This window comes from Trichogramma pretiosum, unplaced genomic scaffold, assembly GCF_000599845.2.
Source record: "Trichogramma pretiosum strain Unisexual culture from Peru unplaced genomic scaffold, Tpre_2.0 scaffold85, whole genome shotgun sequence".
NCBI lineage: Eukaryota > Metazoa > Arthropoda > Insecta > Hymenoptera > Trichogrammatidae > Trichogramma > Trichogramma pretiosum.
This window is the reverse complement of record NW_019640935.1, coordinates 525,756-550,966: the sequence shown is the minus strand read 5'-3', so window position 1 is coordinate 550,966 and position 25,211 is coordinate 525,756. Positions and strand designations below refer to the sequence as shown.

The following is a 25,211-nucleotide window of genomic DNA, read 5'->3' as shown; positions in this document are numbered from 1 at the left end:
TAAAAAAATAAAGAAAAAAACATAACAACAGCCCCGCGGACAGAAAAAATAAATCACGAAAAAAAACTGAATAACAAAAAGAAAGCAGAGCGATGCAGAGCAGACGCAACGAAACTCGAGGCTCGTTGTGATTTTCTTTTCTTTCAACTCTAGCGCACTCGAGTCATATTATGTGCAGTCGCTTTGCCTTTTTGTCGCGCATATACGTACGCACATGCAGAACGAAAATTCATTTAACCCTGCCTCGTACTCGTGTATACATATAGCGCAGCGCAACGCTTACTTAATATTAATTAGCTGAGCTGTTGTGTGTATGTATGCAAGTGGACAAACAAAAGACTTTTCGCGAAACGTGACCGCTCGGTGATGAGAGGTTTTGCTTGTAATATTGTACTGCATATGGCACATCGGTGTGCATATGTGTGCTCGTGCATAACGCAATAGGGAAACATTCGCAAGCTGATTTATCATCGAGAGCTCAACATTTAACGAATTTATTTTCTTCGAGTTACGTCGTGCTCGGGATTTGTACCGGCGCGCGATCGATTGATTCATGCGACCAACGATCCGTACATGTGTAATTGCTCGCGGAGTCTTCATTAGATATTTTCATCTCATGCGAGCTTGACGCAAAGATACACAATTAGTCAGCAGCGATGATTAAGATCGAGGCGGAAGTTCCGAGACTATCGGTACGAGATTTGTGAATGCGTACGATGTACTCGCCGATCGGCAATTGCGAGGATGTGTTTATAGTTCATACGCATGCTGCATGAATTTGCGCTGCACTGAAATGCACACGACAAGCATCAGTATTATTGTTTTACATTTGTTGACATAATAATCATTCTAAAAAAATACAACTTTGAAATACTTTCACGTTCAGGAGATGTTATCTCTTTTTGTAATAATCTAAAAATCCAATCGCCAGCATTAGATTTTGCAACTGGTCCATTTTTCTCGAGTCATCGCACGTCCGTTTATATAATTGAAAAGCGAAAGAGAAGGCTCAAAGCGCTCGCGACGGGAGCACACACGCGCGCGTTTGAGCCTTATTACACGTTTGTTGTATCGGCGACTGCAGTGACTTTTCGCATTTTAGTGTGAATCTCATCTAGCTGTAGGTGTGCGTATTCTTTCCAAAGACGCCGTCCAGGTATGTACACTCTACTCTTTCTCTCCACTGCTTTGTATATGCGTGTGTACGGCAAACTTACGCAATGGAGAGAAAAAAAATAGCCGTACGTAAGAAAACGTCGTCGTTACATTATAATGGCTCAAGGTCTGCTGCTGTATCGTTATTATATGTTTATGTACACTGTACTATGCAGCTACATGTTGATGCACATACATACACACATGCGCGCAGTGTCAAGCTCGTTACAGATCATCGTGAGACTATCCAGCTACGGTACGTTTACAGTAGTGCATATTCATTGAGGGGAGAGGAGGGAATCTTCAAGAATTCAAATCTTTTTATGATATAAGTAACACTTTATAGTACGTCGTAATTTAGGTCCCGAGCGCAACAATGGTCTTAATAGCCGTGTCAGATAGTATCCCGTATGTCTCGAGTATCCTACCCAATTCAGCACTGTGCTAAGTTTACATTGATATACCTTTTTCTGAGTTACAGTTTACATTTTTTTTTCAGCAGTATTTTGAATAAATGCACTAAATCGTAATTTGGAAGTTTTTAACTTAATTGAACATTAAAATTATACATTTATTAGGTCATGATGCGTGAACGATGGGCTTTATCGATATGGGCTTTGAGACTTTTTTTTCTCCGAATGTCTTTCAGCGTGTCTCTCATTCGTGGATAATGTTATACAACGATTTGACATGTCTATAGAAATTAGATGAATTTTTATATTTATTTTCGCAAATATCGCGTGCATTGGTAAGATCATCTTGCACCAAATCGATGTGGATTTTCAGATAAAAATTTGATGAAAACTTCTTTCCGCATACATCGCGTGTATGTGTGACAACATTGTGAATTTAATCGATGTGTTTCTTGTCACTAGATTTATTTTTACATTTTTTTCCGCATACATCACATGCATATGTGATACCATTTTCAACCAATTCAATGTGGATTTTAAGACTAACATTTTTGGTGAATGTCTTTTCGCGTGTAACACAAACAAGTTTGACATCATTATGCACTGTATAAATGTGGAATTTGAGATAACTCATACTTGACAATTCATTTCCGCACGTATCGCATTTATGTTGAACATGACTGAACACCTCATATTTTTTGATCATATTTTTTCTAAAATGTTTTGATCTGCTATGATATACCTGCTGTTCCAGTCTAGCCAGCCGAATCCTCGAGCAGCAAAAAATTGTTGCTTAAGTGCAACCTCTGTGCGATCGAGTTCAACACCATCGTTGGACTGTTGGAATTATAATAGACAGGCAGTGATTCAAGAACGCAGAAGGCAGTGACTCTAAGTAGCTATGAAGAATTTACGTAAGTATGTGGGTGGTAAGTACGTAAGGTCTCGTGGTTAAATTAAGGTAGTTAATGTTTTATTGGATTAAAAAAGAATTTTTATGTCATATAAACTTGTAGAAGATAAGTATTGAAAGACAGACTCTGAACTGACTGATTGAACTCTAAAATAATTGCATAAAAATCAAATGTGTAGAAAAAAATTGATAAGATAAAAAAAACTACACGAATGAAAAAAAAATGATGAGATGAACAAAAAAAAAAAAAAAATGTTGAAGTAATGACTGGGGATGTTTCTTATTCGAACATTTCAGTTTTTATACCGTCAGATTATGTTTTGGGCGAAGATGCAACTGAACAGATTACCGACCGTTCTATTCATCCATCTGATATATTTAGTAAATCAGCTTTTATCGCTAAGTACGAGACCTTTAACTTCAAAAAATTGAATAAACACAAAAAAGATTATCATCCTTTAATGGCAATAAAATTTTTCACTTTACACGGTCAATCATACGTTGAAGGATCAGTGATAGATAGCTATATGTTGTAATCATTATCGACCGAAAATTGGAAAAACGTATTTTTTTACCCTACATCATTGGCAAAATTTATATTAGGCTAGCTGAGAAATAATATTCAACCATCAGATTTCTTCGGTTTTGATATTGAATTAGAATTTCCTGATATAGTGTTTATGCCTTACTGCTATGCAACGCATTGGATGCTACTAATTTTGAATCTGAAAAGTAAAACTATATATTATTTCGATCCTTTTCCTGGAGGTTTACTCCCAAATGAGAATAAAACTGAATTTAATATGATAACACAATACTTTAGAAAGTATTTGTCACTGAAGCCGGAAACAAGAAATAATCGAGTAAAAATCGACTGGGAAATGGACGAAGTTCCTGCACTATTGCCGAAACAAAAAGATTCATACAACTGTGGAATTTTTATAATTTATTACATGAATATTATTGCAAAAGATGAATCGGCTAATTCAAAGTTCAATGCAAATACATACCGAAAAATTGTTGTACAATTTTTAATGGAAAATACGCTGCCAATGGATACGATGTGTTTAGGATGTTTCTCAACAAAATCTAAGTTGCAGTATAAATACCGTAAATGTCACCGGAAAGTTCACTCGAAATGTAAAATTGATTACTTTTCTGATAACTTTACGTGCAAATATTGTTATTATATGTTATTCACCAGACGATCTGACCAAACAAAGAGACATGTAAAAATAAGAAAATCTCAACAACGTACATCGGATTTCCTAATCCAGCTGGAACAAATTCATGCTGGATGAATTCAGCACTGCAGATTTTTTTACTTCCTCTATTTAAAGACATTAATAAATGGCAACTCCAAACTTTTCCTTGGCTTTTTCAAAAACTGAAAGAAGTAAAAAAATGTTTGAAAGGAATCCAAACACAAAAGAATGTCTTATGGAATCATCTCTCGTAAGTAAATATTACTTTATATACACTTTTTAAACCCGATGAACAATATTGCACCTTATTGGTAAATCAAAAAATTTTTACGTATTTTACAGAACTAAATTGCCCCATTGCACCATGCTGTGGCTATTCTTATGCCTTGGCGCGGTTCAGTCACTTGATGGAGCGCGATCCTTGCTTTTTGGCCACCTAGCGGCCAAAGTGAGAAGTATAGGAAGGTAGTAGAAATAAAAAGATATTGTTATCGTTTTCTTTCGATATGGGTGTTTCCACGGTGTCAAGGATAGTGCAAGCTGCATGGACATAATTTGGGATGTCTTCCAACCATTCACATGTCTGTCCCCACGACTGCGGATTTTCAAGTTATTTCAAACCAATTCTGTAAGAAATGAGGTATGCCATACTGTGTGGGAGCTATAGATGATTGACATGTTCGAATCAAAAGGCCAAATCATACAAGAACCTCCCATTTTAATTTTAAAAAGTATTTTTCCCTCGTTCTACAGGCAGTTGTAGATGCAAGCTATAGGCATAAGATCGTCGACATATGTTTACACGGCTCCCAGAGTGACGGGGCCATTTTTAGTAATTCAAAGTTTAAATTATCGGGCAAATTTGAATTGCCATCTGCACGAAATTTACCCGGTTCAAATGTAAAACTACCTTTCTACACTCGGCAACAAAATTATCCCAACAAAAAATTTCATCGAAATTTTGTCGATTTTCAAATGCTTCTATCTTGGGCTATATTTATCGTGTCGACACGATATTTTTTTTGATTTCTTCGGAAATTTTCCTCTTTAAATCTATATATACTATGATAAGATTCGAGTCAATGTCGAGTTACCAGTAGTATTTGAGCGCAACACTAAAAATTAAACGTGTCCATGAACTACAGTAATTTTTTTATTGCAATCTAACATACACCATCGCAAATTACTCTTTTCAACGAGTAATTTAAAAAAAATAGAGCTCTCTACAATTTTTTTAAACGTCCTGTAGGTCGTTTTGAAGGTACGATTTGTGTACGCAAAATTCCCAGAAAATCGTGTTGATTTCAGCCAAACGAGGGATTACATATTAATTTCGTCACTGCTGTGTCACATTTTTTTTTGTTAGTTACCGTACTCGCCAACGGAATACCACCACTATGAACGTACCATGAAAGTATAAGCGATTCAATTATGCAATGCGAAAAATCGATTTTCGAAAAGTTTTGAACCAGTATGCTTTGTTAAATTTCGATTGTTAATAAGGCAATCTTAAAAAACACAAAATTAAATTTTATGTTTTTTAATGAACCTTCTAAGTGCTCTATAACCAAAGTGACACACGATATTTTAGTTGGTTCTAATTTATCATTGTCTGCAGAACTAGATCAATGGAAAAAATTAATATGGTGAATTAAACCGAAATAATAATGTAATGTGTGAAAAAGTGTTCTACTTTGCACTTTCATTGATACTTATAAAAGTACGTCTTTATTATTTAGTATACACTCACATTTGGTGTACTCTTTCGCGACCGACAGGTATTAGTTAGCAGGAAATTTTTCATATTGCTCGACGCTGGCAGTTTAACATTTTTTTCTCTGTTCTAGATATTTCGTATCAAGTAGAGTGTTTATCTGTCAACTTATACTATTCGTAGGAGCGGTTGCTCTGTCTTCGCTCTTACATAATAGCAACAACAACACAGCAACAACATATTTTTGCATACTAGCAGCAACTGGGATTTCTACTTTTCCTCAAAAATATTGTAAAATAAACATTTGCTGTTTGATTCTATTTTAAGTATGTGAAAGGAACGTTCGTTGAAACTAAATTTTCGTGAAAGTCAATCGATAATGCAGAAAAACATTTTGTTACATGGTACATATATGAAAGAAAAGAGAAAAAGAAAATTTTGAAACAATCACTAAAATAGCTCTAATTTGTGACATTTATTATATCTTTTGTCGTCATGCTTTTTTTGCAGTTGCGATAAAACCAAATGTTACTGATTACAATCTATTGAAAAAAGGCAATTCACCTAGTGCGAGTTCCATTGAAAACTATGGTGTTAAGCATGCAACAATAAAATAACCGGATGAGTTTTTCAGTCACTTGCAATTCGGAAAAGCAATTCTTTCGTTAGCTTGAAAGTTTATCGCCGCACACAATGTAATTTTTTTGAATAATTTTTTTTATTGGCTCTTTTGAGAAGAAAAAATTTCACCTACCATAATTACACGTTAACGTGTCCATGAAATCATTTCGATCGGCTACAGCGAGCATCTGGACTATCAATCGTTATGCAAATGTAATGACATTTTTCTGGCACTCAAGAATTCGAGGCCAAAGCCATCTATTATGGTTCTAATGCAGTTGATCAGATACATCCGATTTACACGTGATCTACAATGTTTGAATATCAAACGCGGGCGACGGAAGAAACAATATGTATGAAGAGTAATTAATCGGAGGCGCAGCAATTCAGAATTCAGTATCTGTCTTAGGAATGCTGCGTACGCGCGATAAATTCTCCCATGGTGAAACGAGCCGAGTTACACGTATATCAACTGTTTGCCATTAGCGTTATGATCAATTTGTATACATTTGAAAGAGAAAAGACATTTGCTAAGTGGACTTTTTTTGTGTTCGACAACGACACTGCTTCGCGAATGTATACTCGTAATATGCTTAACAGTAGCATTTAAGAAGTTACTTAAAAATTTTAAAATGTATTTCACCGAGTCAAGGTTATGCTTGTGCTACCTGAAAAGAATCGTTTGTTCGCCTGGCATACATCCTTTTTCTCCCATGTAGATTATAAAGACCTCTCGCGCGCGCGATGCTCACTCGTAACTTTCGTTTTTTTCCTTTTTTTTTCGAGCCCATGACAATATATCGCTAAATTGGCTATGAAAAAATATTTACGACAAGTCGAGAAATTAGCACGATAATCTTCTCTCCATTTGCTTGCAGGATGGGAAAATAATAGTAGTGACGATACCGAAATGGACTGAAACAAGTGAAATTTATCTCAAAAGTGTAATATTTTGTTGCAACAACAAATCGATTAAAAGTTATTACTTTCCCTTTGAAAAGTACGACAGAGACTGAGGCAGAGAGAAAGAGAGCGAGAGAGAGTGGGGGGGGGGGTATTTGGCATGGTCTAAAGTACGAAGGTTATCGTTGTATACATTTCAGCAGGCACAATGGGAAGCAGTAGCTTATAAACAGAGACAAGCCGCGGCAACGTGTGGGAAATTCGCCGGTCCGCCGGCGCATCTGACGCTATCGCATCGCTTTGAAAGCGCAGTGAGCGTGTCGCAAGTCGTCGTCAGCCGTGGAGGTCGAGCTCGCGCGCATTTTTCAGCGATGGCCGAATTTCCATGGCATTTTCCACGTTGATGGCGGAGTGCACACACGGTGCTCTTTTTTTATCAGCGAATGCCACGTTCATTGAAATTCAGAGCAAGCGCGAATCTCTGATTCATCGTAGACTTTTTTACCATTACGATTAGAATTAAGTGGCCGTTTGATTTGATTGCCATAGGTGAGTCATCCTGATGCGTATAAAAAATATCATGAAAGCGTCTCCGCAGAAAAAGTCTACGGAAATGATCGATTACGTGTTTTTTATGGTCTTTTTTACGGGTGAACGAAAATGATGTTATTGCAAATGGCTCAAAATTGTCAAAACAATTTAATTAGCACTCGTCGCAAAGACGTTGGCTGTAACGCAGCGTCGAGAGCCCATGAAAATTGCCCACAGAGACGGCAATGACCTAGATCCTTAAGCCATAAACAGGCGCGCACGGCTCGTAATATTCAAAGGTTTCTCGGTGGTCAAAAGACGCGCGTTATATTCGTCGAATCTGCAAACATCGTGCAATCCCGGCGCGACGCATACACACATGTACACGCGTACTGCACCCAATAAGGTGAATTTCACAGCACAAGCCTAAACCGCAAGCCGTGTCGCAAGCTTCGGCGAGCTCGCGCGCGCAAGTCCGCGCACATTACACATTGCTAAGTAAGTGTGACTCTTTGCTAATGAATATGTTGACGCTGTAAGGTGCTTCCCGTACACTGGGCGTATAATAATACAACATCGACGAGTCGAACGCGTGCATATAATTGAAAGATCGCAGTGGAGATTTGCTGCGAATCAATTTATGGTGGTCATAAATAACGTTCTTTGCTACGAATAAGTGATTACAACACAGATTTACATGTTCCCCCCAACGCATACGTATATATTATTGTTGCAGAGACTTTGGCCCTGTTACAATAACAAATGCAGTGCGTGCGAAAAATTTTTTCTTCTCCGGGCATGAAATTTCAGAGAGCGCCGGGGCAGCGAAAAAAAATCAACATCGCTCTATCCTATATATAATTCACAGGACGTCATAACGCACGGAAAAAAGAAATCAACTGCGACGTGAAATATTTATTTTTTCCATGAGCGAGCTGCGCCCCACCTTGACGTTTTGTCGTGTCTCTTCTCGGCTCACCTGAGTGTGCTTCGCGTAGATCCGCATACATCCTATGCGCGCCCGCGACGCACGACGCGATTGTCTGTGTGTGTGCGCGTGTGTGTACGTACTCCCACTTTGATAATGCCGGCACAAGCGCGACGCGACTACTGTGTGTGTACGACTTGCGATGACCTCCCGTATGTGTCGTTGTTTTAACGTGTGCACTTACCTACGTATATACAAGCGTCGTTAGCTCGCGCAGGGATATATATCCTCCCGTACGAAGCCGCGAAGCTTTTAGTTTTACAACTATCCTTGCCGCGTACGCAAGCCGCAGCAAAGCGGACAGCAGCCCATATAGTAGCGACGATTACGTTGAGAGATAACGCGTGTGTGGTACCCCATGTGCGTCGATGTGCTGCAGCAGATCTTTCGCGGATGAGAGTGCGCGCGAGGCGTCTTGACGATCGAGTGCAGTGCGATTGAGTATCGATTCGGAGGTGTGTGTGCGCGCAACTTGGAGAAAACGGACAAGCTTCGCTCGGACGGAAGGAAGAAAGCTGCATACAAGATGCTGCGGTGGCCGATCGGCGTCGTCCCTCGTCGCTGGATCACCTTGCACTTTGTACGTGTGTCCCAGAGTCTGTTGAGCTTTATCGTTCAAAGATACTCACGGAGCTTTTTTCGATGCGTGCTTTACTCAACAAGATAATGATTCTTTAACGTTTTTCAGGGAAAATAGTTGCTGTTTTTGTTTGATGAAAGTTTTTCTAGCTTTTTTATACTAATTTTTATACTTATTTTCAATGAACATAGCAGTGAATTAAAATTCATTTCACTCGTATACAAGCTTCATCAAAATTAATTAATTAAATTATCGCGAGATTTTTCAATTTTTGAATCATAGCGCAACCCATTAGTTACGTTTACAAAAACAGGGAAGATATGTAAAATTAATCTCAAAGACTGGATGGAAATGAATATTTCAAACGTATCTTCTCAAACATCTATAAAATATTTGCCTGAAAAGTTATGCGTGACTTGATTTTTCAATACGAAACGCAGAGAACAATTTAAAAATATTCTCCCGAGTCTTTGAAATTTCTTCCAATCATAAATTTTCCCTTTCTCGGATTGCGCTGAATTTCACTCGTCGACGACAACGGTCCTGGCTCCGACTCGCTTTTATATATTGTTTTCGGCCGCGTGTATACAATTTTTAAAGTTGCCTCTCTTTTGTGCACACGCACTGGAAGAGCCTAGTGAAGTGCACAATTGTGACACATGTCTCGCGTGCCGGGTACAATAGCTACGCACAGGTATCCGCGAGTCGTGATGCCACTCGTTGCGTGAATTTTCATATGTATAATCATGCGTATGTGTCAATCTTAAAATTTAGGCCCGCAATACGCAGTTTATATCATTTCACTGCGTAAATGGTTTTGCTGCAACTCGAGCGTGCGAGAGAAAGAGATTAATTTTTGTTTTCCTGTAGAAAGTCATACACGTATACGAACGAAGTGTAGTCGCTCCGACGGATTAGCGTTAATTTTCAATTGTATCGAATTGTCGCACGCTTGCGCCTCTTTGAGCTTTCTACACTTGGCTAGCGCAGAAGCGAATAAAAAGGCCGAAGGCGATAAGATTCACGAAGCGCGCGAATGATTCATATTTGTATTTTAGCATCGGAACGTGTCGCTCGCAGGGGACACTCTTATTATCTATGTATAACGCGCAACATACGTATGCACACTCGAGTAGCAAAGTAAAATGCAATGTGAAATATCTCTTCCCTTGACATACCTCAACTGTCTTCAAGTATGTTTATACCCGACTATGCACACTTGTCATAGTTTGTTATATCATTCGCGCAGACACAAACACACACACACACACACACACTCAGAGTCGAGCAGTCGGTGCAGGAGCGAGAACGACCTATATAGAGCATCGAACCAGTAAAGCGTACGTTTCTCACGTTTTATGCATATTACGCGCTCGCATTATACATACGTAAGCGCGAAGAAAAAATACAGGGAGGAGCCAGTATTATATTATTAAAGCGGAGCGCGAAGCTACGTAGAAAAAACCATAAAGTCTCGTAGCGTGATGCATCGAACGAATCGACTCGAGTCGTATGCTGGCCTTGCCGAGCGAATCAAAGCCGATCGCGAGGATATTATAATGTGTACGCCGCGGCGCGCAAGGTACTGTAAGGACGCGTTCCACGGATCGAGCGCTGCCCGCTCGTGCGTAACTTATGTATATCTCCCGCGAGCATTACATCCAGCAAGACATCCTCGCGCAGGCGGACTTTGAGTGCTCGCGGCTCGATATTATATTCGTGATTTCAAAGAGACGATTTCGCGCACGCGACCCATACGCGATGACGGATAATTTTGTCCAAGCTACTTCCTCGATCGCTGTTTAAAAATTACGAGGCGAGGGCATGAGTAATGCTTCGCGTGTACATCCATTTGTAGTTGTTTAAAGCGTTTACATTAACAAATGCCGTCAGCGTAATTTATAAAATGGCAAATTACAGATTTGATCTTATCTGATGTCGTTACGTATGGAAAAATCATTTATCATAATTTGTTATATAAAAATAAAGATGAATGCTCGTTGTAATTGCTAAATAAATAATCAAACTTGAGATTCTTCTAACCAGTTAAATTTTCAACTCATTGAAAATTTAATATTCGTATATTTGATCCATTCATTTTCAAACTGTATTTTCAATGATTTTCCATTCATAAACGTGCCTATGCTCTACTCGAGCTAAGAATGCAACTTTCCAAAGTATCGCTTTCTCGGAATATTTTGTTCCTCCGACCACTAACTTAGCTTATCTCTTACTCGTATTATATGCTAAATTAGCTCCGACTTAAAAAGCCTACTAAGCTGTATTTACGCAAATAGTATCGTACATATGCCTATTTCGTGTGACGAATTTTAAGTGACTAACTTCGCAATGACGTTTGAAAAGATTACAAATAAAGATGAAAGCAAAACTGTGATATAATTGAATTATTTTTAACCTACTTAATAAACAATGTTACACACTCATATTTTTTCAAACACTAATGATATTTCGCAATTGTACTAACGGATGCTGATATGCTCATAAATAAATGAACCAATTCCAGAATCATAATCATAAAAACTTCTGATTTTTTCAGTGGACGGCATCAGTACTCGTTATTTTGTTTTGCATCCATCATTCGTCCGGTCAATTAGATCTTCCCCCTTTAAGGGACGACGATAATCGATTTGACCCACGTAACCCTCAATTCCAAGGCGATCGCCAAAACGAGGACGATCGTCGTTTTCAAGATGAGCAGCGCTACAGATACGCTGATGGTCAGCGGTATCCACAGGACCTTCCTTACAATCCCCGGGGAAACCAGGGCGGTGTCACTAGACGTCCACTCGACGACAATCCTTACGATCCACGAGTGAATCAAGGTGGTGGCGTCACCAGACGTCCACTCGACGACAACCCTTACGATCCACGAGTGAATCAAGGTGGTGGCGTTACTAGACGTCCTCTCGATGACAATCCTTACGATCCTCGGGTAAATCAAGGCAGTGTAACCAGACGCCCCGTCGACGACAATCCCTTCGATCCACGAAACAACGGCGAGGGCAGATTGGCGACGCCGCGTCCAGACGACATCCCCTACGAGGACGATCGATACGCTCAAAATTATCCAGACAATCGGGGCCGAGGGCCTCCTCCGACGTCGCCGCGTCGGCCGGAGATCGATCTGAGAAATTTGCTGGCCGGCCTGGACTTTTTGGGCGCCGAGCGATGCAGCGCCAACGTGGCTGCCCAGTGGAACTACGAGACGAACGTCAACGAGGTCACCCAGCTCCAGGCCGTGAGTATACCTACTACGAGCCTACGCGTTGAAAAAATATAAAAGAAATTAAGCACATCGCGAGCTTTTTTTCACCGAGGTACGCGCATGGCCATCGCGAGCTTTTAATAATTCGAGCGAGCGAACGAAAAGACAGAAGGGAGAGACGTGTGTGCGATCTTTTATCGGCGCAATATCGATCGACCTCGATCTGTCAAAAAACAGAAGGGTTCGTTGTACTCGGTGGCGTCAGCGCGCTCGGCTACAACAATGCTGCGGTGTACGCGCTTCGTCGAGGCACGCGCTCTTACGGCCATTCCGTCCTTTTTTACCTTTACATTATGCATTTTTCCATAATCAAATGGCCGCGGACGCGCTTAGAATAACAAACGTATCGTCATTTTGTAATAGTCGTGCTCTCTCTCTCTCTCTCTCTTTCCATCTAGAGAGAGAGACAGATAGTACTTTGTTTTCGCTCGCTCGTTTATAATGCACGTAGGAAAACACGCGATAATCGAATCAGCGCGTTTTTGTGCGAAAAATGTAAGTCGAAGTCTCGTCGAGCGTCGTCGCAATCCCACAGACACACAGAGCCGCGCGCAAAAATATAGAAAAAACCTCGACCCGGAATGACGAGGAGCGAAAGATGCTTCCTTCGCGGGAAAATGTTCTCGCGCTCGGACCTATTGTGTTGGCGGCGGCGGCGGACGATTGGCCAATGTATAATAAGCATACGCCGCAGTGCAGCGCGTTGATAGGCCTTTTACAAGTACACGCACGGATGTCGTGTGTACGCGACGAGTCAGAGATGGAGTTGTCTCGATATAGCTTCTAAATTAGACACCCTCGCGCATATGCTTAAAAGTGATCCGTGCGGCGAACCGAATGCAACGAAATGATATAATTACGATTCTTGCATTTATTGAGATATAGTCCAATAATTTTTATACCCCGAAGAATTTCCCGTGGCCGTAAAGCGATTTCGTCGATTCGCGCATTAAGCAACCCGTCGCGAATATTAAATATTATTGCATTGGTCAACAGATCCATATCGCACTCTACCGATTTATTTCGCAAAAAATGAGAAAAAAACTCTCTCTCTCTCTCTATCCATCTACAACGTAAATAATATAATCGCGAAAGTGCAGCCAAGTGTTTATAGAACTGTCGACGCGGAATCGTCAAAGAAGATCGTGTACGCGCGGAAGCAATATATAACTTTGGCGCACGGTGGGAAAATCGCGCTCGCGCCTCCCAACGAAACAATTTATATCTCTAATGCCATGGAGTCGCGCGTATTATAATGCTCGGCAAGGAAAAAACGCCACGCGGCTCTAACGAGAGAGACCACGCCGAGGAAATGACACTACGTATGCGTACATGTGTGCATATGCGATCGCGATGTGCTTCTTGCATGCCTGCGTGTGTTTGCCTAGTTACCTATTCCTTCATAATAGATATTACAGTATATCGCGTATGCGCGTGAACGGCGCGACATTGACGCAATACACCGCTGCAGCGCTACTCGTGCGGCTTTTGAGCCGCTAAAGAAATGCGACCTCGATGATGACATTTTTTTTTCTTCTCTCGCAGCTGCAAGCTCAGAGGCTGTTCGCCGATTTTCAATTCCAAGCCTGGCTGCAGATCAGTCAAATCGATCCGACCCTCGTGAGAGACCCGATTATTCGGAGAAGACTGAGGTACTTGTCGGCCGTTGGACCAGCGGCCTTGCCACCCGATCAATTGGACAGGGTAAGTGATCGCTTGGTTGTCACGTGTTCCCACTCGCTCGCATCACATCCTGCTGCATTATTTTACTTACAGTACAATCGAATCATCAACGACATGCTGACGATTTACAACAGCGCAACCATTTGCGCCTACAAAGATCCTCTTCGCTGCGGTTTACGATTGTTCCCAGGTAATTCTAATTCCTTCCAATCGTGCATCGTTTGTTCCAATTACCGACATCCTAACCGAGTCTCGTGTTTTTTCTCGAAACAGAAATATCAACGATCATGGCCCGCAGCCGCGATTGGGACGAGTTGCAGTGGGTCTGGACGGAGTGGCGTCGACGCAGCGGCACGCAAATGAAGGAGCTTTATCACCAGTTGGTCGAATTAAACAACGAGGCAGCTCGATTGAACAGTATGTTTTATACGTCGCTTTGATTATGTGCATAATATTGATTAATCTTTTTTCTATCCAGACTTCACTGACGCCGCCGACTATTGGCAATTTCCCTACGAATCGGCCAATTTCGAACGAGAAATAGACGAAGTTTGGGAGGGAATCAAGCCACTTTACGAGGAGCTTCATTCTTATGTGAGAAAGAGGCTCAGGGATCTTTACGGGCCCGAAAAAATCAGTGGTCATGCTCCGTTACCATCGCATCTACTCGGTACGTATTTTTATCATTTTAATCGAGACACACAGCTGAACTCTAACGACTTTTCATTTCCACAGGTAATATATGGGGTCAGTCTTGGTCAAACATCATTGACGCAACCCTGCCGTATCCAGGAAAAAATTATTTAGATGCTACAGCGGAAATGCAAGCTCAGGTGCGTACCGAGAACGACTGTAGCGGAAGTTCTAATATTATAATTTTTTTATAATAATTTTTTTCGAATAATTTTCAGGGCTACCTTCCAATAGATATGTTCAAAGTTGGAGAGGACTTTTTCCTCTCGCTAAATTTAAGCGCACTTCCACCAGAATTTTGGGGCGGAAGCTTCCTCGAAGATCCTGGCGATCGTCCACTCATCTGCCAAGCCTCCGCTTGGGACTTTTGTAATAGAATTGATTATAGGTAACGACAACTCATTTTTCGCGTCATGATTTCTGTTACCTTTTCCTAACTCGAAATTAAAATTTTCTATCTAGGATAAAAATGTGTACGAAAGTGACGATGAAAGATCTGATAACGGTGCATCACGAGATGGCCCATATCCAATACTTTTTGCGCTACAGTCATTTACCGCGTGAATTCCGAGATGGTGCCAATCCAGGTGAGAGCAAAAAAGGCTACCGTGTATGCTTACGTTCAAAAGATAAAACTCTCTGTGCGGAGAAACAACGAAATTCCTGTACTATTAGCACATTAATTTTTACGACGAAATGATAATTGTGGTTTTTTGTTGTTATCTCTGTAAAGGCGACACAGGAAATGAAGCGAAAACGCGGCTAGTTCTGTGCGCCGTGGAGCGAAGCTCGTAATAAAACCGAACTTTAAATTTTCATTACAAGTGGGAAACTTTCACTCGGAAAGTGAACATAGATTTAAAATATTCAACGCGAAAACTTGCAAAATAATAGCTCGGCGATTATATTATTGTAACGATCTGTCGTTACAAAACGGTAAAATTGCAGAGAATTAATCGATCACCGAATTATTGCGCCGCAGGTTTCCACGAAGCCGTTGGCGAGGCCATCGCTTTGAGCGTGTCGACGCCCAAGCACCTACAGACTCTCGGCCTGGCCGACAAGTACATCGACGAGCGATCGGCCGAAATCAATTATCTATTCTCCTTGGCGATGGAAAAATTAGTCATTCTACCCTACAGCATTGCCCTGGACAAATGGCGATGGGACATTTTCCGTGGTACCATCAGCAGAGAGGAGTACAATTGCCACTGGCACAGGCTCAAAGAGATGTACTCGGGAATCAAGCCACCGATACTTCGCTCCGAGGATGACTTCGATCCTGGCTCCAAGTATCATATTCCAGCCAATATACCGTACATCAGGTTAGTAGTTCAATGCATTCACGTTGATTCAAAAATGTATTTTTTGCTACTCGTTTATTTTTTCAAGTGCTAACAAAATAATGGATAATTTTTATAATTTACAATGAAAATGACTTTATTATAAAATATGTAAGATGATGATATAAAGTTAAACTGCGTTCTCCGATGCTTTAGAACACAAAATCTTTTTACTTTCCAATCGAGTTACATTAGTAATGTATCTTTCTCGTTGAAGCGTAAAAATTTAATATTTTCCTTTGCGATCGTAAAGAAAAATCGTTAATCTTATCGGTTAAAGGAAATACGTTAGATTTTATACATTAAAAACTTTTACAGTCCTATTTTAAATTAAAAAATTACCAAAAGTATTGTTAAATTCAGTCACTGTGGGTGCAATTGTGCTCTCAACATTCGTCACCGTTTTGTTTGACAATGTCTGAACTTTGGACGGTCTAACTAGCTTGATGTCACTCGCCTCTTGATTCTCGTGACTGCCGGAGCTGAAATTATCGTGCGACCTGACGTTCCTCTTCTCCAAGCTCGATTTCTCGGAGCTTTTCGACTTGTCCTCGATAGATTCGGATTCACTTTCCGTCAGCTGAAACATTTACCAATGATTTTTTTTTAGTAGAACAATCAAACGATCCGAACGTATAATTTATGCTTACCTCGTCGTTGAAACTTTTCGGCGATTCCGGTACCGCGTTGTAAGGTAACTGCAAATTAATGGTGTCCTTCTCGTCTCTCTTCTGGAAACCCCTCGATGGCACGTAGGGCACAGGTATGGTGAGGTAAACCTTCATGGGCGCGGGTGTTTTCGCCCCGAATTGCTTTTTATGCACCGGCAGCTTGATCTCCTTTTGCAGGAATTGATAGAGACCTGCCTGCGCCGACGAGTCGATGGAGTGCGCCGTCAACGGTACCCCGTACATGTCCAAGTTGTCCACCATTCGCTTGTGTATCAGTTTTATCCTCCGATGATGATGCTCGGACGGTTGCGGCTGTTGCGCTTCCTCTTCCGGCTTTTGGCTTTTCTTCTTTCCCTGAGCTTTCGCCTCTTGGGGATTTTTTTCTCCGAAATTCTCAAAGTAACGCCTGCCGACGTTCTGCTGCTGCTGGCTGTTGTCGTCCCAGAGCGGCCTGTGCCTGACCCAGCCGTCTTGCTTGGCGCTCGACCATCCCGAGCCACCGAAATCCGAGGCGTACATTTCTAAGATGGTGGCACCCTCTTCAGGGTTTATGTCCAGGTGTCCGGGTGGAAATCCGTCCTTGGGTTTCGAGTACGAGTTCGACATTGTCTTGGTATTTTTCAGTCCGAAATCGCCTTTGAGACTCGATATGCCGCTGATATCAATGTCAAAATCAGTGTCAAAGCCAATATCAAAATCCTTACCAGCGTCCCCTTCGGCCTTGTCTCCGCCGCCCTCGGCCTCGTCGTCGTCGACGTCACTGACCTCGTAGCTGTCGTGCTCGGCGCTACCGGCCGCGGCCTCGGCCGAGCCGTCGGCGGCTTCGGAGGCCTCGCCCGACGCCGCCGCCTCCTCGTTGTTCTCGACGCTCGAGTTCACCGACTCCTTGGAGATGCCCAGCTGCTCGGCCTCGGCCGACGTGTCGACTTTGTAGCCGCCCTCGTAGCCGTACTGGCGGTCGTAGGCGACTTTGGGCGGGTCGTCGGGCAGGGTGGACTCTGCCCCGGGCGCGGCCTGCTCCTCGGCCACCGCCTTGGCGTTCGAGTAGGCCTCCTTGGTCGTGACCGTTATGGTCGAGGAGTTGCCATTGCTCAGGGCCTTCTCGACGGCTCGCTCGGCGGCCTTCTCCACGGCCCGCTCGACCGCGAGTTCGGCCGCGCGCTCGAGCTCGCGCCTCTTCTCGGCGAGCTCGGCTTCGGTGAGCTTCGGCCCCACCGACTGGCCAACTGCTGCTGGTTCTCGCTTCTTGACTGCGGCCGCTGGCTCGCTGATCACGAGGCTGACGTACAGCAGGATCGCTGAGATCCTGACAAGCTGTCAACACAAAAACATCGATTGGTTTTTCCTCAATGTGCAAAATTTATTAATTCAAGAAAAAGCTCTTCAAGTGTCAAGTAGTCGATGAGCGGCTCATTCTCGATTTACTCACAATCAGTCGAGACAATTATTTACACACTTTAAATCGGCACTATAATTATCACTGTACATCACAAATTGTACATCGCATCGTAATCGCATACTCGACACTTGGCTTGATTTATTACGATTGTAAATGATATGAATTACTAACCCAGAATCCCATGACAAAGTGCGCTCGTAGATTTTACGGAGCTGCAGCGTAGATTGAGACTGAGTTGGCGAATGACGCGGCTGCGGACCCCTTGGGCATTATTTATACCTGACCGCTACTTTCTCATCCGGTGATATACGTATATATACACAACAACAATGGTCTATTGCACTAAGAGCTCACAAGTATACTGTCAATCAATTTTATATCTTTTGTTTTTACGATGTTCGGGGGACTCTAGGCAGAAATCTCGTATAGCTTTTTGGCGACTTCTTCTCCCGATCTCCACGCAACTGTGATTTTCGATTCGATTATAATAACGATAAATAAAACTTAACGCGTGCGCGTGCGAGAAGCTCTGCGGTGATCACTGCGGCATGTCGAGAAGTCGGAAAAAAAAACAGAATAACAGTAACACAGCAACCACACGTAGATATACACGCGCGGGCTGCAGCCAGCGTAACTGCGCATAATTAGCCGTAACTTTCATCTCGATTTCTTCGACAGCCTTTCCATAAACTTCTGCTATATATATTATATACATATTATATCAATTAAATTGAATACTTTGTAGTTTGATAATTTTTTTGCTGCGCAAAGTTAATTGCCGAATGAAAATCCAACGCGTGTTTATTCTTTGGCGAATTGTTTTTTATTTTTTTCCAATCTGCGTTGCGCTAAAATCGTTATAATATACATGAGAAAAAAAGCACAACGTTATGGATTAATGTCTGCGGTAAATGAAGTAAGCTTCATGCGCAATCCTACGTGATAAATATTAACAATAATAACAATAACAATAATGTATAATAATAATTCGAAATAATACCATATTATACTCGAACTATAACGTACCTAACACAGCACATATCACACCAATATTGTACATGAATTCTCGTGCGACGTTGCTTGAAAAAACTTAGCGTAATGACTGAATTATTTCAAAATACGAAGTAAGACATATCTCATAAGGCATAAAGTAAAATAGATGGATTATACTGCTGCTACTCGCTTGACTCCTCGTGAACCTTGGCGGGTTCGTGCGACTCGTCGGCGTCGCCTTTGTGCCCGAAAACGTCCTTTTTCTCCTCGTGATGATGGACCGGATAGGGTACCTTTTTGTGCACGGGGTAGTGGACCTCCTTCTCGACGGGATAGGGCACGTCGTAGGGCACCTTGACGGGGACCGGGACCGGCTTGTCGTACGGCACCGGCACCGGATTTTCCACCTTCACCTTGACCGGGTAGGGCACGACCTTTTCCACGGGATAGGGCACGTGCTTGGTCACCTTGACCGGATAGGGCTTGGGCACGGGCACCGGCACGGGACGCTCCTCTTCGAACTTGACCGGATACGGAACGAGCTTGTCGACGGGAACCGGCTGGAGCACTCGCTCGTTGTACTTGATCGCCACGGGTATCTGTCGCTCGACCGGGAACGGATCCGGCACGGGTACCTTGACCTCGTAGTAGATCTTCTTCTCGACCGGATAGGGCTCGGGTATGTAGACCTTGTGCGGCACCATCCGCTCGACGGGCACGTGAACCGGGTAGTACGACTCCTTGTAGACGGCCATCGGCTTGGGGATTTTCACCGGTACCTTCACGTACACCTTCACCGGATAGGGTATTTGCTTCTCGATGGGATAGGGCTCGGGTACGGGCACTTCCACGGCGTAGGGTACGTTTTTAACGACGGGAACGTGGACGGTCTTCTCGACCGCGTAGGGCTCCGGGACCTTCTTCACGACCGTCACGGTTTTCGTGTAGTGCTGGTGCTGGTGGTGGTGTTGCGGCAGCTCGTGATGAATCTCCTCGTGATGAAAGGTCGGCGAGGGTTGAACCTCCTCGCCGGATTGAGTTTTCGATTGGCTCGAGTGTTCCTTCTGCTGCTGCTGCTGCTGTGCCGATGCATGGTCGATGGCGTCTTCCTCGGAGAAGGTGTAGCTGGGCGGTGGCCTGTGTGACTCTTTGCTGTCGTCGTAGCGATGATTCGGCGCCGTCACTTGCACTACCTCGGCCGAATACTCTGACATCATAGGATTCGTGAACTCGCTGTTAAGAGAGGCTTGGTATGCATGGAGTAAGTATGAATTACCGCGATCGTAATTGTTGACCGTCGCGCGATCTATTTCCTTAACCTGGGCGGTTCGACGCTGCTTCGCCGAAGAGGTCGTCTGATTATCGTCGCTGGTTGTGTGGCGATTTCCTGGGGCTCGCGTCCTACTTCTACTCGTGAACTGCCTCTGCCTTCCGCTGGCCACTGTAGCCGCCGCCGTCGTCGTCGTTGTCTTCGTAGTCGTTGTCGTCGGAGCCGCCGTCGTCGTGGATGGACTCGTCGCGGGCGTAGGGGCCGTCTGTTGACTCGTTAATTTCGTCGAGATCGTCATTGGCCTGGTGGACGCCATCGTCGTCGTCGTGGAAATTTTCTCCGTAGAACTCACGGTCGTCGTTGCGTCACTCGATTTCGTCGTTTGATACTTTTTACCGTCGAGCGTCGATCTCTTGTGCTTGCTCGACGTCGTGGTCCTTCTGTACCTGTCACCGATTATCGATTGATACTTTTTGGCACTGCTCGGGGTGGATATTTTCCGCTTGGTGGCGGTGACGCGTTGACGGTACTTGTCCTCGGAGCTCGTGCTCTTCTTCAATTTCGTCGAGATAGTTCCATACTTGGGCTTGATCGGGACTGTCGTCGTTTTCACTTCCGACGACAGCTGCTGCTGCTGATGCTCCTCGTCGTCGTTGCGGTCGAGCGCGCCAAGTTTCGACGCCGGGACGAAGCTCCTTCTCCGCTGCGAGCCACGGGGGGTGAACTCGTATCTTTTGACTCTCGGCGTGACGGCGTCGACGTCGTTGACGACGAGTGCGACGCTCAACGCGACGATCGCCAGTAACACCGCAACGCGGCACTATATCAACGCAGAAAAAAGGCAACATTATTTTTTGAACAGAAATTATTTAATTGGCTTACAACTATGCACTCGGAGTTGACACTTTGGTTGACTTTTATCGGGACACACTTGCGAACGTACCATTGCGTATTGAGAAGCGCTGCGAGGCGCGTAACCACTCAAAAAGTAATGCCTATATCGAGCGCACTGTTTGTGAGATACAACAAATTCGAGAACGAGACTCTCAATGATAACCGCGTAGATTTTAGCGAGTAACTGAACGAGGCCGCAGGCGAGCTTCTGGACTTTATATGGAGTTCGGGCGTGTGCTCATCGCTGGAAAATCTCACGTCGGCGGTGGCGGAGCAGCAGTAGCAGCTTTCATTCTTTGCGCGTTGGAGGCGGCCGTTGAAAGTGAAAATGTAGCATGTGTATACAGAACAATGCACATCACGCAGGACATGATGATGATGTTGATGCTGAGAGCTCAATGCCCCGCTCGCGCGCGTGTCTGTGCTAATGATCCCGGCACACAGCAATATAGACGAACTACCATTAGACACGCACTTGCACGCAGCATCTCTTGTTTTTGCGCAGTTGCACTCGCGATTCCAGCGAGCGTGCAGCCGATTCAGCGAGAAAGAGAGACAGAGAGAGAGAGAGAGAGAGAAGCCTGGGTATTGGGCAGGAAATAAAAGCAATTCAGGAATTCGTGACGGACAATTGATGCGAGTACCGTCTGCACAAGTTATTTTTATTTGAGGAATATGGTAATCGCGCCTTTACCGATTCCGAGTGAAATTTCCAGTTTCTTTCTTCGACGTGCTTTAAATCAGGGACGAGATTCGATCGCTCAGAGATTAATTCAATTTAAGTAAACTTAGCAAACTCATAATTAGCAAGATTCCATAAAGACTCAATAACACGTATAATCAGAGAGTCATAAAATTGTAATACGCGCTAGAAAAAAGTCTTTCGATATAATTGATGCATAATTGAGCTCGTCTTGCGTAGGCATAAACAGAATCGTAACTCACACATAACTTTCGTTTTTCTGCTATAGTTTTTCCACTTGCAAATGATCATCGAAATGATCATAAGAAACGCGAAGATGATTAAATACATTATTGCCACGTACGCATCGGACGCGAGATATGGAGAATTATAATGTCACGCGATGATCGCTGCGCATATAAGTGGAAGAAAATGTTCATTAGTCATTATCACGCCAAAACGTTTTACTTTGTTGCATACGAGGTATTATGTAGCTATTAATGCATGCCCGCAGATCGTGTATATACGTATATGAGGTGGCGCTCCGCGAGAGGCAAACGGCCTGAGCCTCGGCTATATCATTATTTACGGACTCGTACTCGCTAAAGCCTGACGGATGTAACGCGGATATGAAATTAGCCGTACGGCTCGTAGCTTTTCGCGCTAAAGCTGCTGCGCTGCCTCCTCTTCGTGAATCGACGCACGGAAAGAGATCATAATCAAAGGCGCCACATGCTCGTTGACGAGAGCTCGATGCAATGAATTTTTTCGGCGACTGCTCGCGTGATGTCTTCATCAATTTCCATTAAAATGTTCGATTGCAATTCCAAATAAATAAATAATAAATATAATGCACACACTGATAGAAATGCTCAACATTAATAATAGCCATAAAATGACCGCTTAAAAAATTTAAAAATATATATCCACTAACTAGCTTGTTCTTGGTAACATTTTTGATACGATTATGGTTGAAATATTAAGGGCAGTGATTTGAAAATAACAACTAAACTGTTTGAAAAAATGTACACCACTTTAACTTTGATATAATAGAATACCGCTTTCAGCCTTTGTCACTAGATGGCGAATACCGTTATATGTAAATCTGCAAGTGGCAAAGTCAAAATAATTGTACAAGTAGAATGAAGTAAAACGAATGGAAGATCGATCGTTTTTATATGAACAAAATCAATTAAACTGCCTTTTCTACATTTCTGAATGTAAAAAATTAAAAGTAACTGTAGAGATTGGTAGTTTGTGGTACTTTTACATTATCAAATATACCATGAAAATAGAAGAAAAGCATTAACATTATGTATTCTCAAAATGTTGAAAAAAACGTTACACTTTCGAATAGTAGATGTTCAATTCTAATGGCTTTTTTATGTCAAAGATACTCATTATGCCAAAAGCTAATCAAAAAAGTTCCATCGGTGATTTTTTCAAGTTAACATCGCAGTCCGCAGTTTCAACTTTACGGATTAGCGACCGATCGAACGCGACCCTACCACTTTAGATAAAATCGTTACACATCGCGAATTAATAATTCGATGGTGTTGGTAAACTCAAAACCGATATGTAATTAGCGATTATGCGGCTGCGTGATGCAGTGCAAACATTGTTTTGCATTTTTTTATTTACATTGATTAAAAACTACACGATTCGAGTTACGCTTTCTCCTGCAATTATTACGAATTTTGCTTGAAATTATTAAATATTCGAGTCGGATTCCTCAAGAATATCGTTTCTCCGGCAAAAATACAAAGAAGGTGTAAAAAATATCTTTTCCTCAAAAAACAGCGGATTCGCGCTCGAGATAAATGTGAGCTACGCCTGCACGTCCGTTGTTTTTCTAAACATGCACGCATTATGCTCGCGTAGCTCGGACGCTCGGGCGTGTAAGCGTACGCGTAAATTGAAAAAATCTCTCGTTATAATTAAAAAGTTATTCATTCAAGATAGGATAATGGCGCCGTTGGCGCGGTGGGAAAATATTCCCACGCACGGATCGGCGCGAATGATTCACTCGGACGTGTATAAGCAGTGCACGATTCGACTCGCAGATCGATATACCGTGTACATAGTACACACATTTATATATGCACATTGTGCAGTTATTACGCGAGCTCGAGCGACTCGGATATAAATACTTGGCCTATTACACGCGCAATGACTAATTCGGAATCGTTTGCGCGACTGCAGGAGTCGAGTCTGTATTTTTGGCTCGCAGATATACTCAAACAGGATTACGCGATCGCGGGCCGGGCGCTACAGGCCACAAATTTCAGCGCCGCTGATAATAGCCTCGCGTGGATCCTGAGTTGTATGTAATATAAGCGCGTGGGGCCGTTGAGCGCCAAGCACGAGCCTCACGATTTCTGACAGACACTTATGCCGCGAATAAAGTACTCGAGTGTCTATTTTCACGAATACGTCGTGTACCACGAGTGCTATTGCGCCAGCTGCAGCGCACTTCGAGCTTGATACATTTAGCGAGGCGCCTCTCGCGCGATAAACGAGCTTTTTTGCGCGGCTGGTTCTCAGCTCGTAGACGACGATAAACCGCGCGCTCCGGTGTAGATCACATTTTTATTCGCACCGCCGCAGCGGAATCGCACAACGCGTCGAGTAAAGTAGAAAGTTACCGGAGGCGCGCGACTTTTATCCTTCGTACGGCAAAAAATTACGCGCTCCTGCTGCTCCTGTGCACTGCGGTCTCGAGGTAATTTCGCGCGTGTATCTTTGGCGATCTGACTTATCAACCGCGCTAACTCGTATCGAGCTGTACCGTACACACTGCATCGTTAAACGACGGCCGAGAAAAAAAAGGAAAAACTATAGCGGAGTACAGCAGCGCAGTGGTGCAGTGTTCCAGTGAGTTCCGCCGCGGCGTGCGAGGAGCGCTCGAGGCTTGGCGCGCGCGCGCCGCTACGACTACACAAGTTTCGCGTATAACTGCATTAACACGCGAATCGATTATCATAAACAAGGAGCGCGTGTTCGACTACGTAAGGTACAATCGTTGAACGCGATAAAGTACAGCAAATTTTGGCCAAAATAGCTGTGCCACGCTACACACGAGCTAGCATCGGATTGAATCGTCGCGACGAACCCGGTGTAAAATTAATATATAAATGTGTACATGAAATGGGAGCTGGAAAAAAGTGGAGCTTTATTGCGGTCGCGTCGTCGTCGTCGTCGTCGGTGGCGGCGGCGTGTGCATTAACAGTGGCCCACTTTCTTGGCGAAACGATTCCCATAATAGTCCGAGAGC

The 25,211-nt window shown here is 43.1% G+C and overlaps 1 protein-coding gene across 1 annotated transcript in view; it reads left to right on the top strand.

Moving 5' to 3' along the window:
- Window positions 1-8,626: 8,626 nt before the first annotated feature.
- The window catches only part of LOC106659265 (angiotensin-converting enzyme), a 41,235-nt gene continuing 24,650 nt past the window's right edge, over window positions 8,627-25,211 (top strand). The window contains exons 1-10 of the mRNA XM_014381700.2: window positions 8,627-9,023; window positions 11,581-12,282; window positions 13,855-14,013; window positions 14,086-14,182; window positions 14,266-14,409; window positions 14,471-14,662; window positions 14,728-14,825; window positions 14,904-15,073; window positions 15,148-15,272; window positions 15,668-16,010. Coding sequence (XP_014237186.2) covers window positions 8,970-9,023; window positions 11,581-12,282; window positions 13,855-14,013; window positions 14,086-14,182; window positions 14,266-14,409; window positions 14,471-14,662; window positions 14,728-14,825; window positions 14,904-15,073; window positions 15,148-15,272; window positions 15,668-16,010 — 2,084 coding nt within the window. The 5' untranslated portion in view covers window positions 8,627-8,969. The remainder of the gene's footprint in view (window positions 9,024-11,580; window positions 12,283-13,854; window positions 14,014-14,085; window positions 14,183-14,265; window positions 14,410-14,470; window positions 14,663-14,727; window positions 14,826-14,903; window positions 15,074-15,147; window positions 15,273-15,667; window positions 16,011-25,211) is intronic.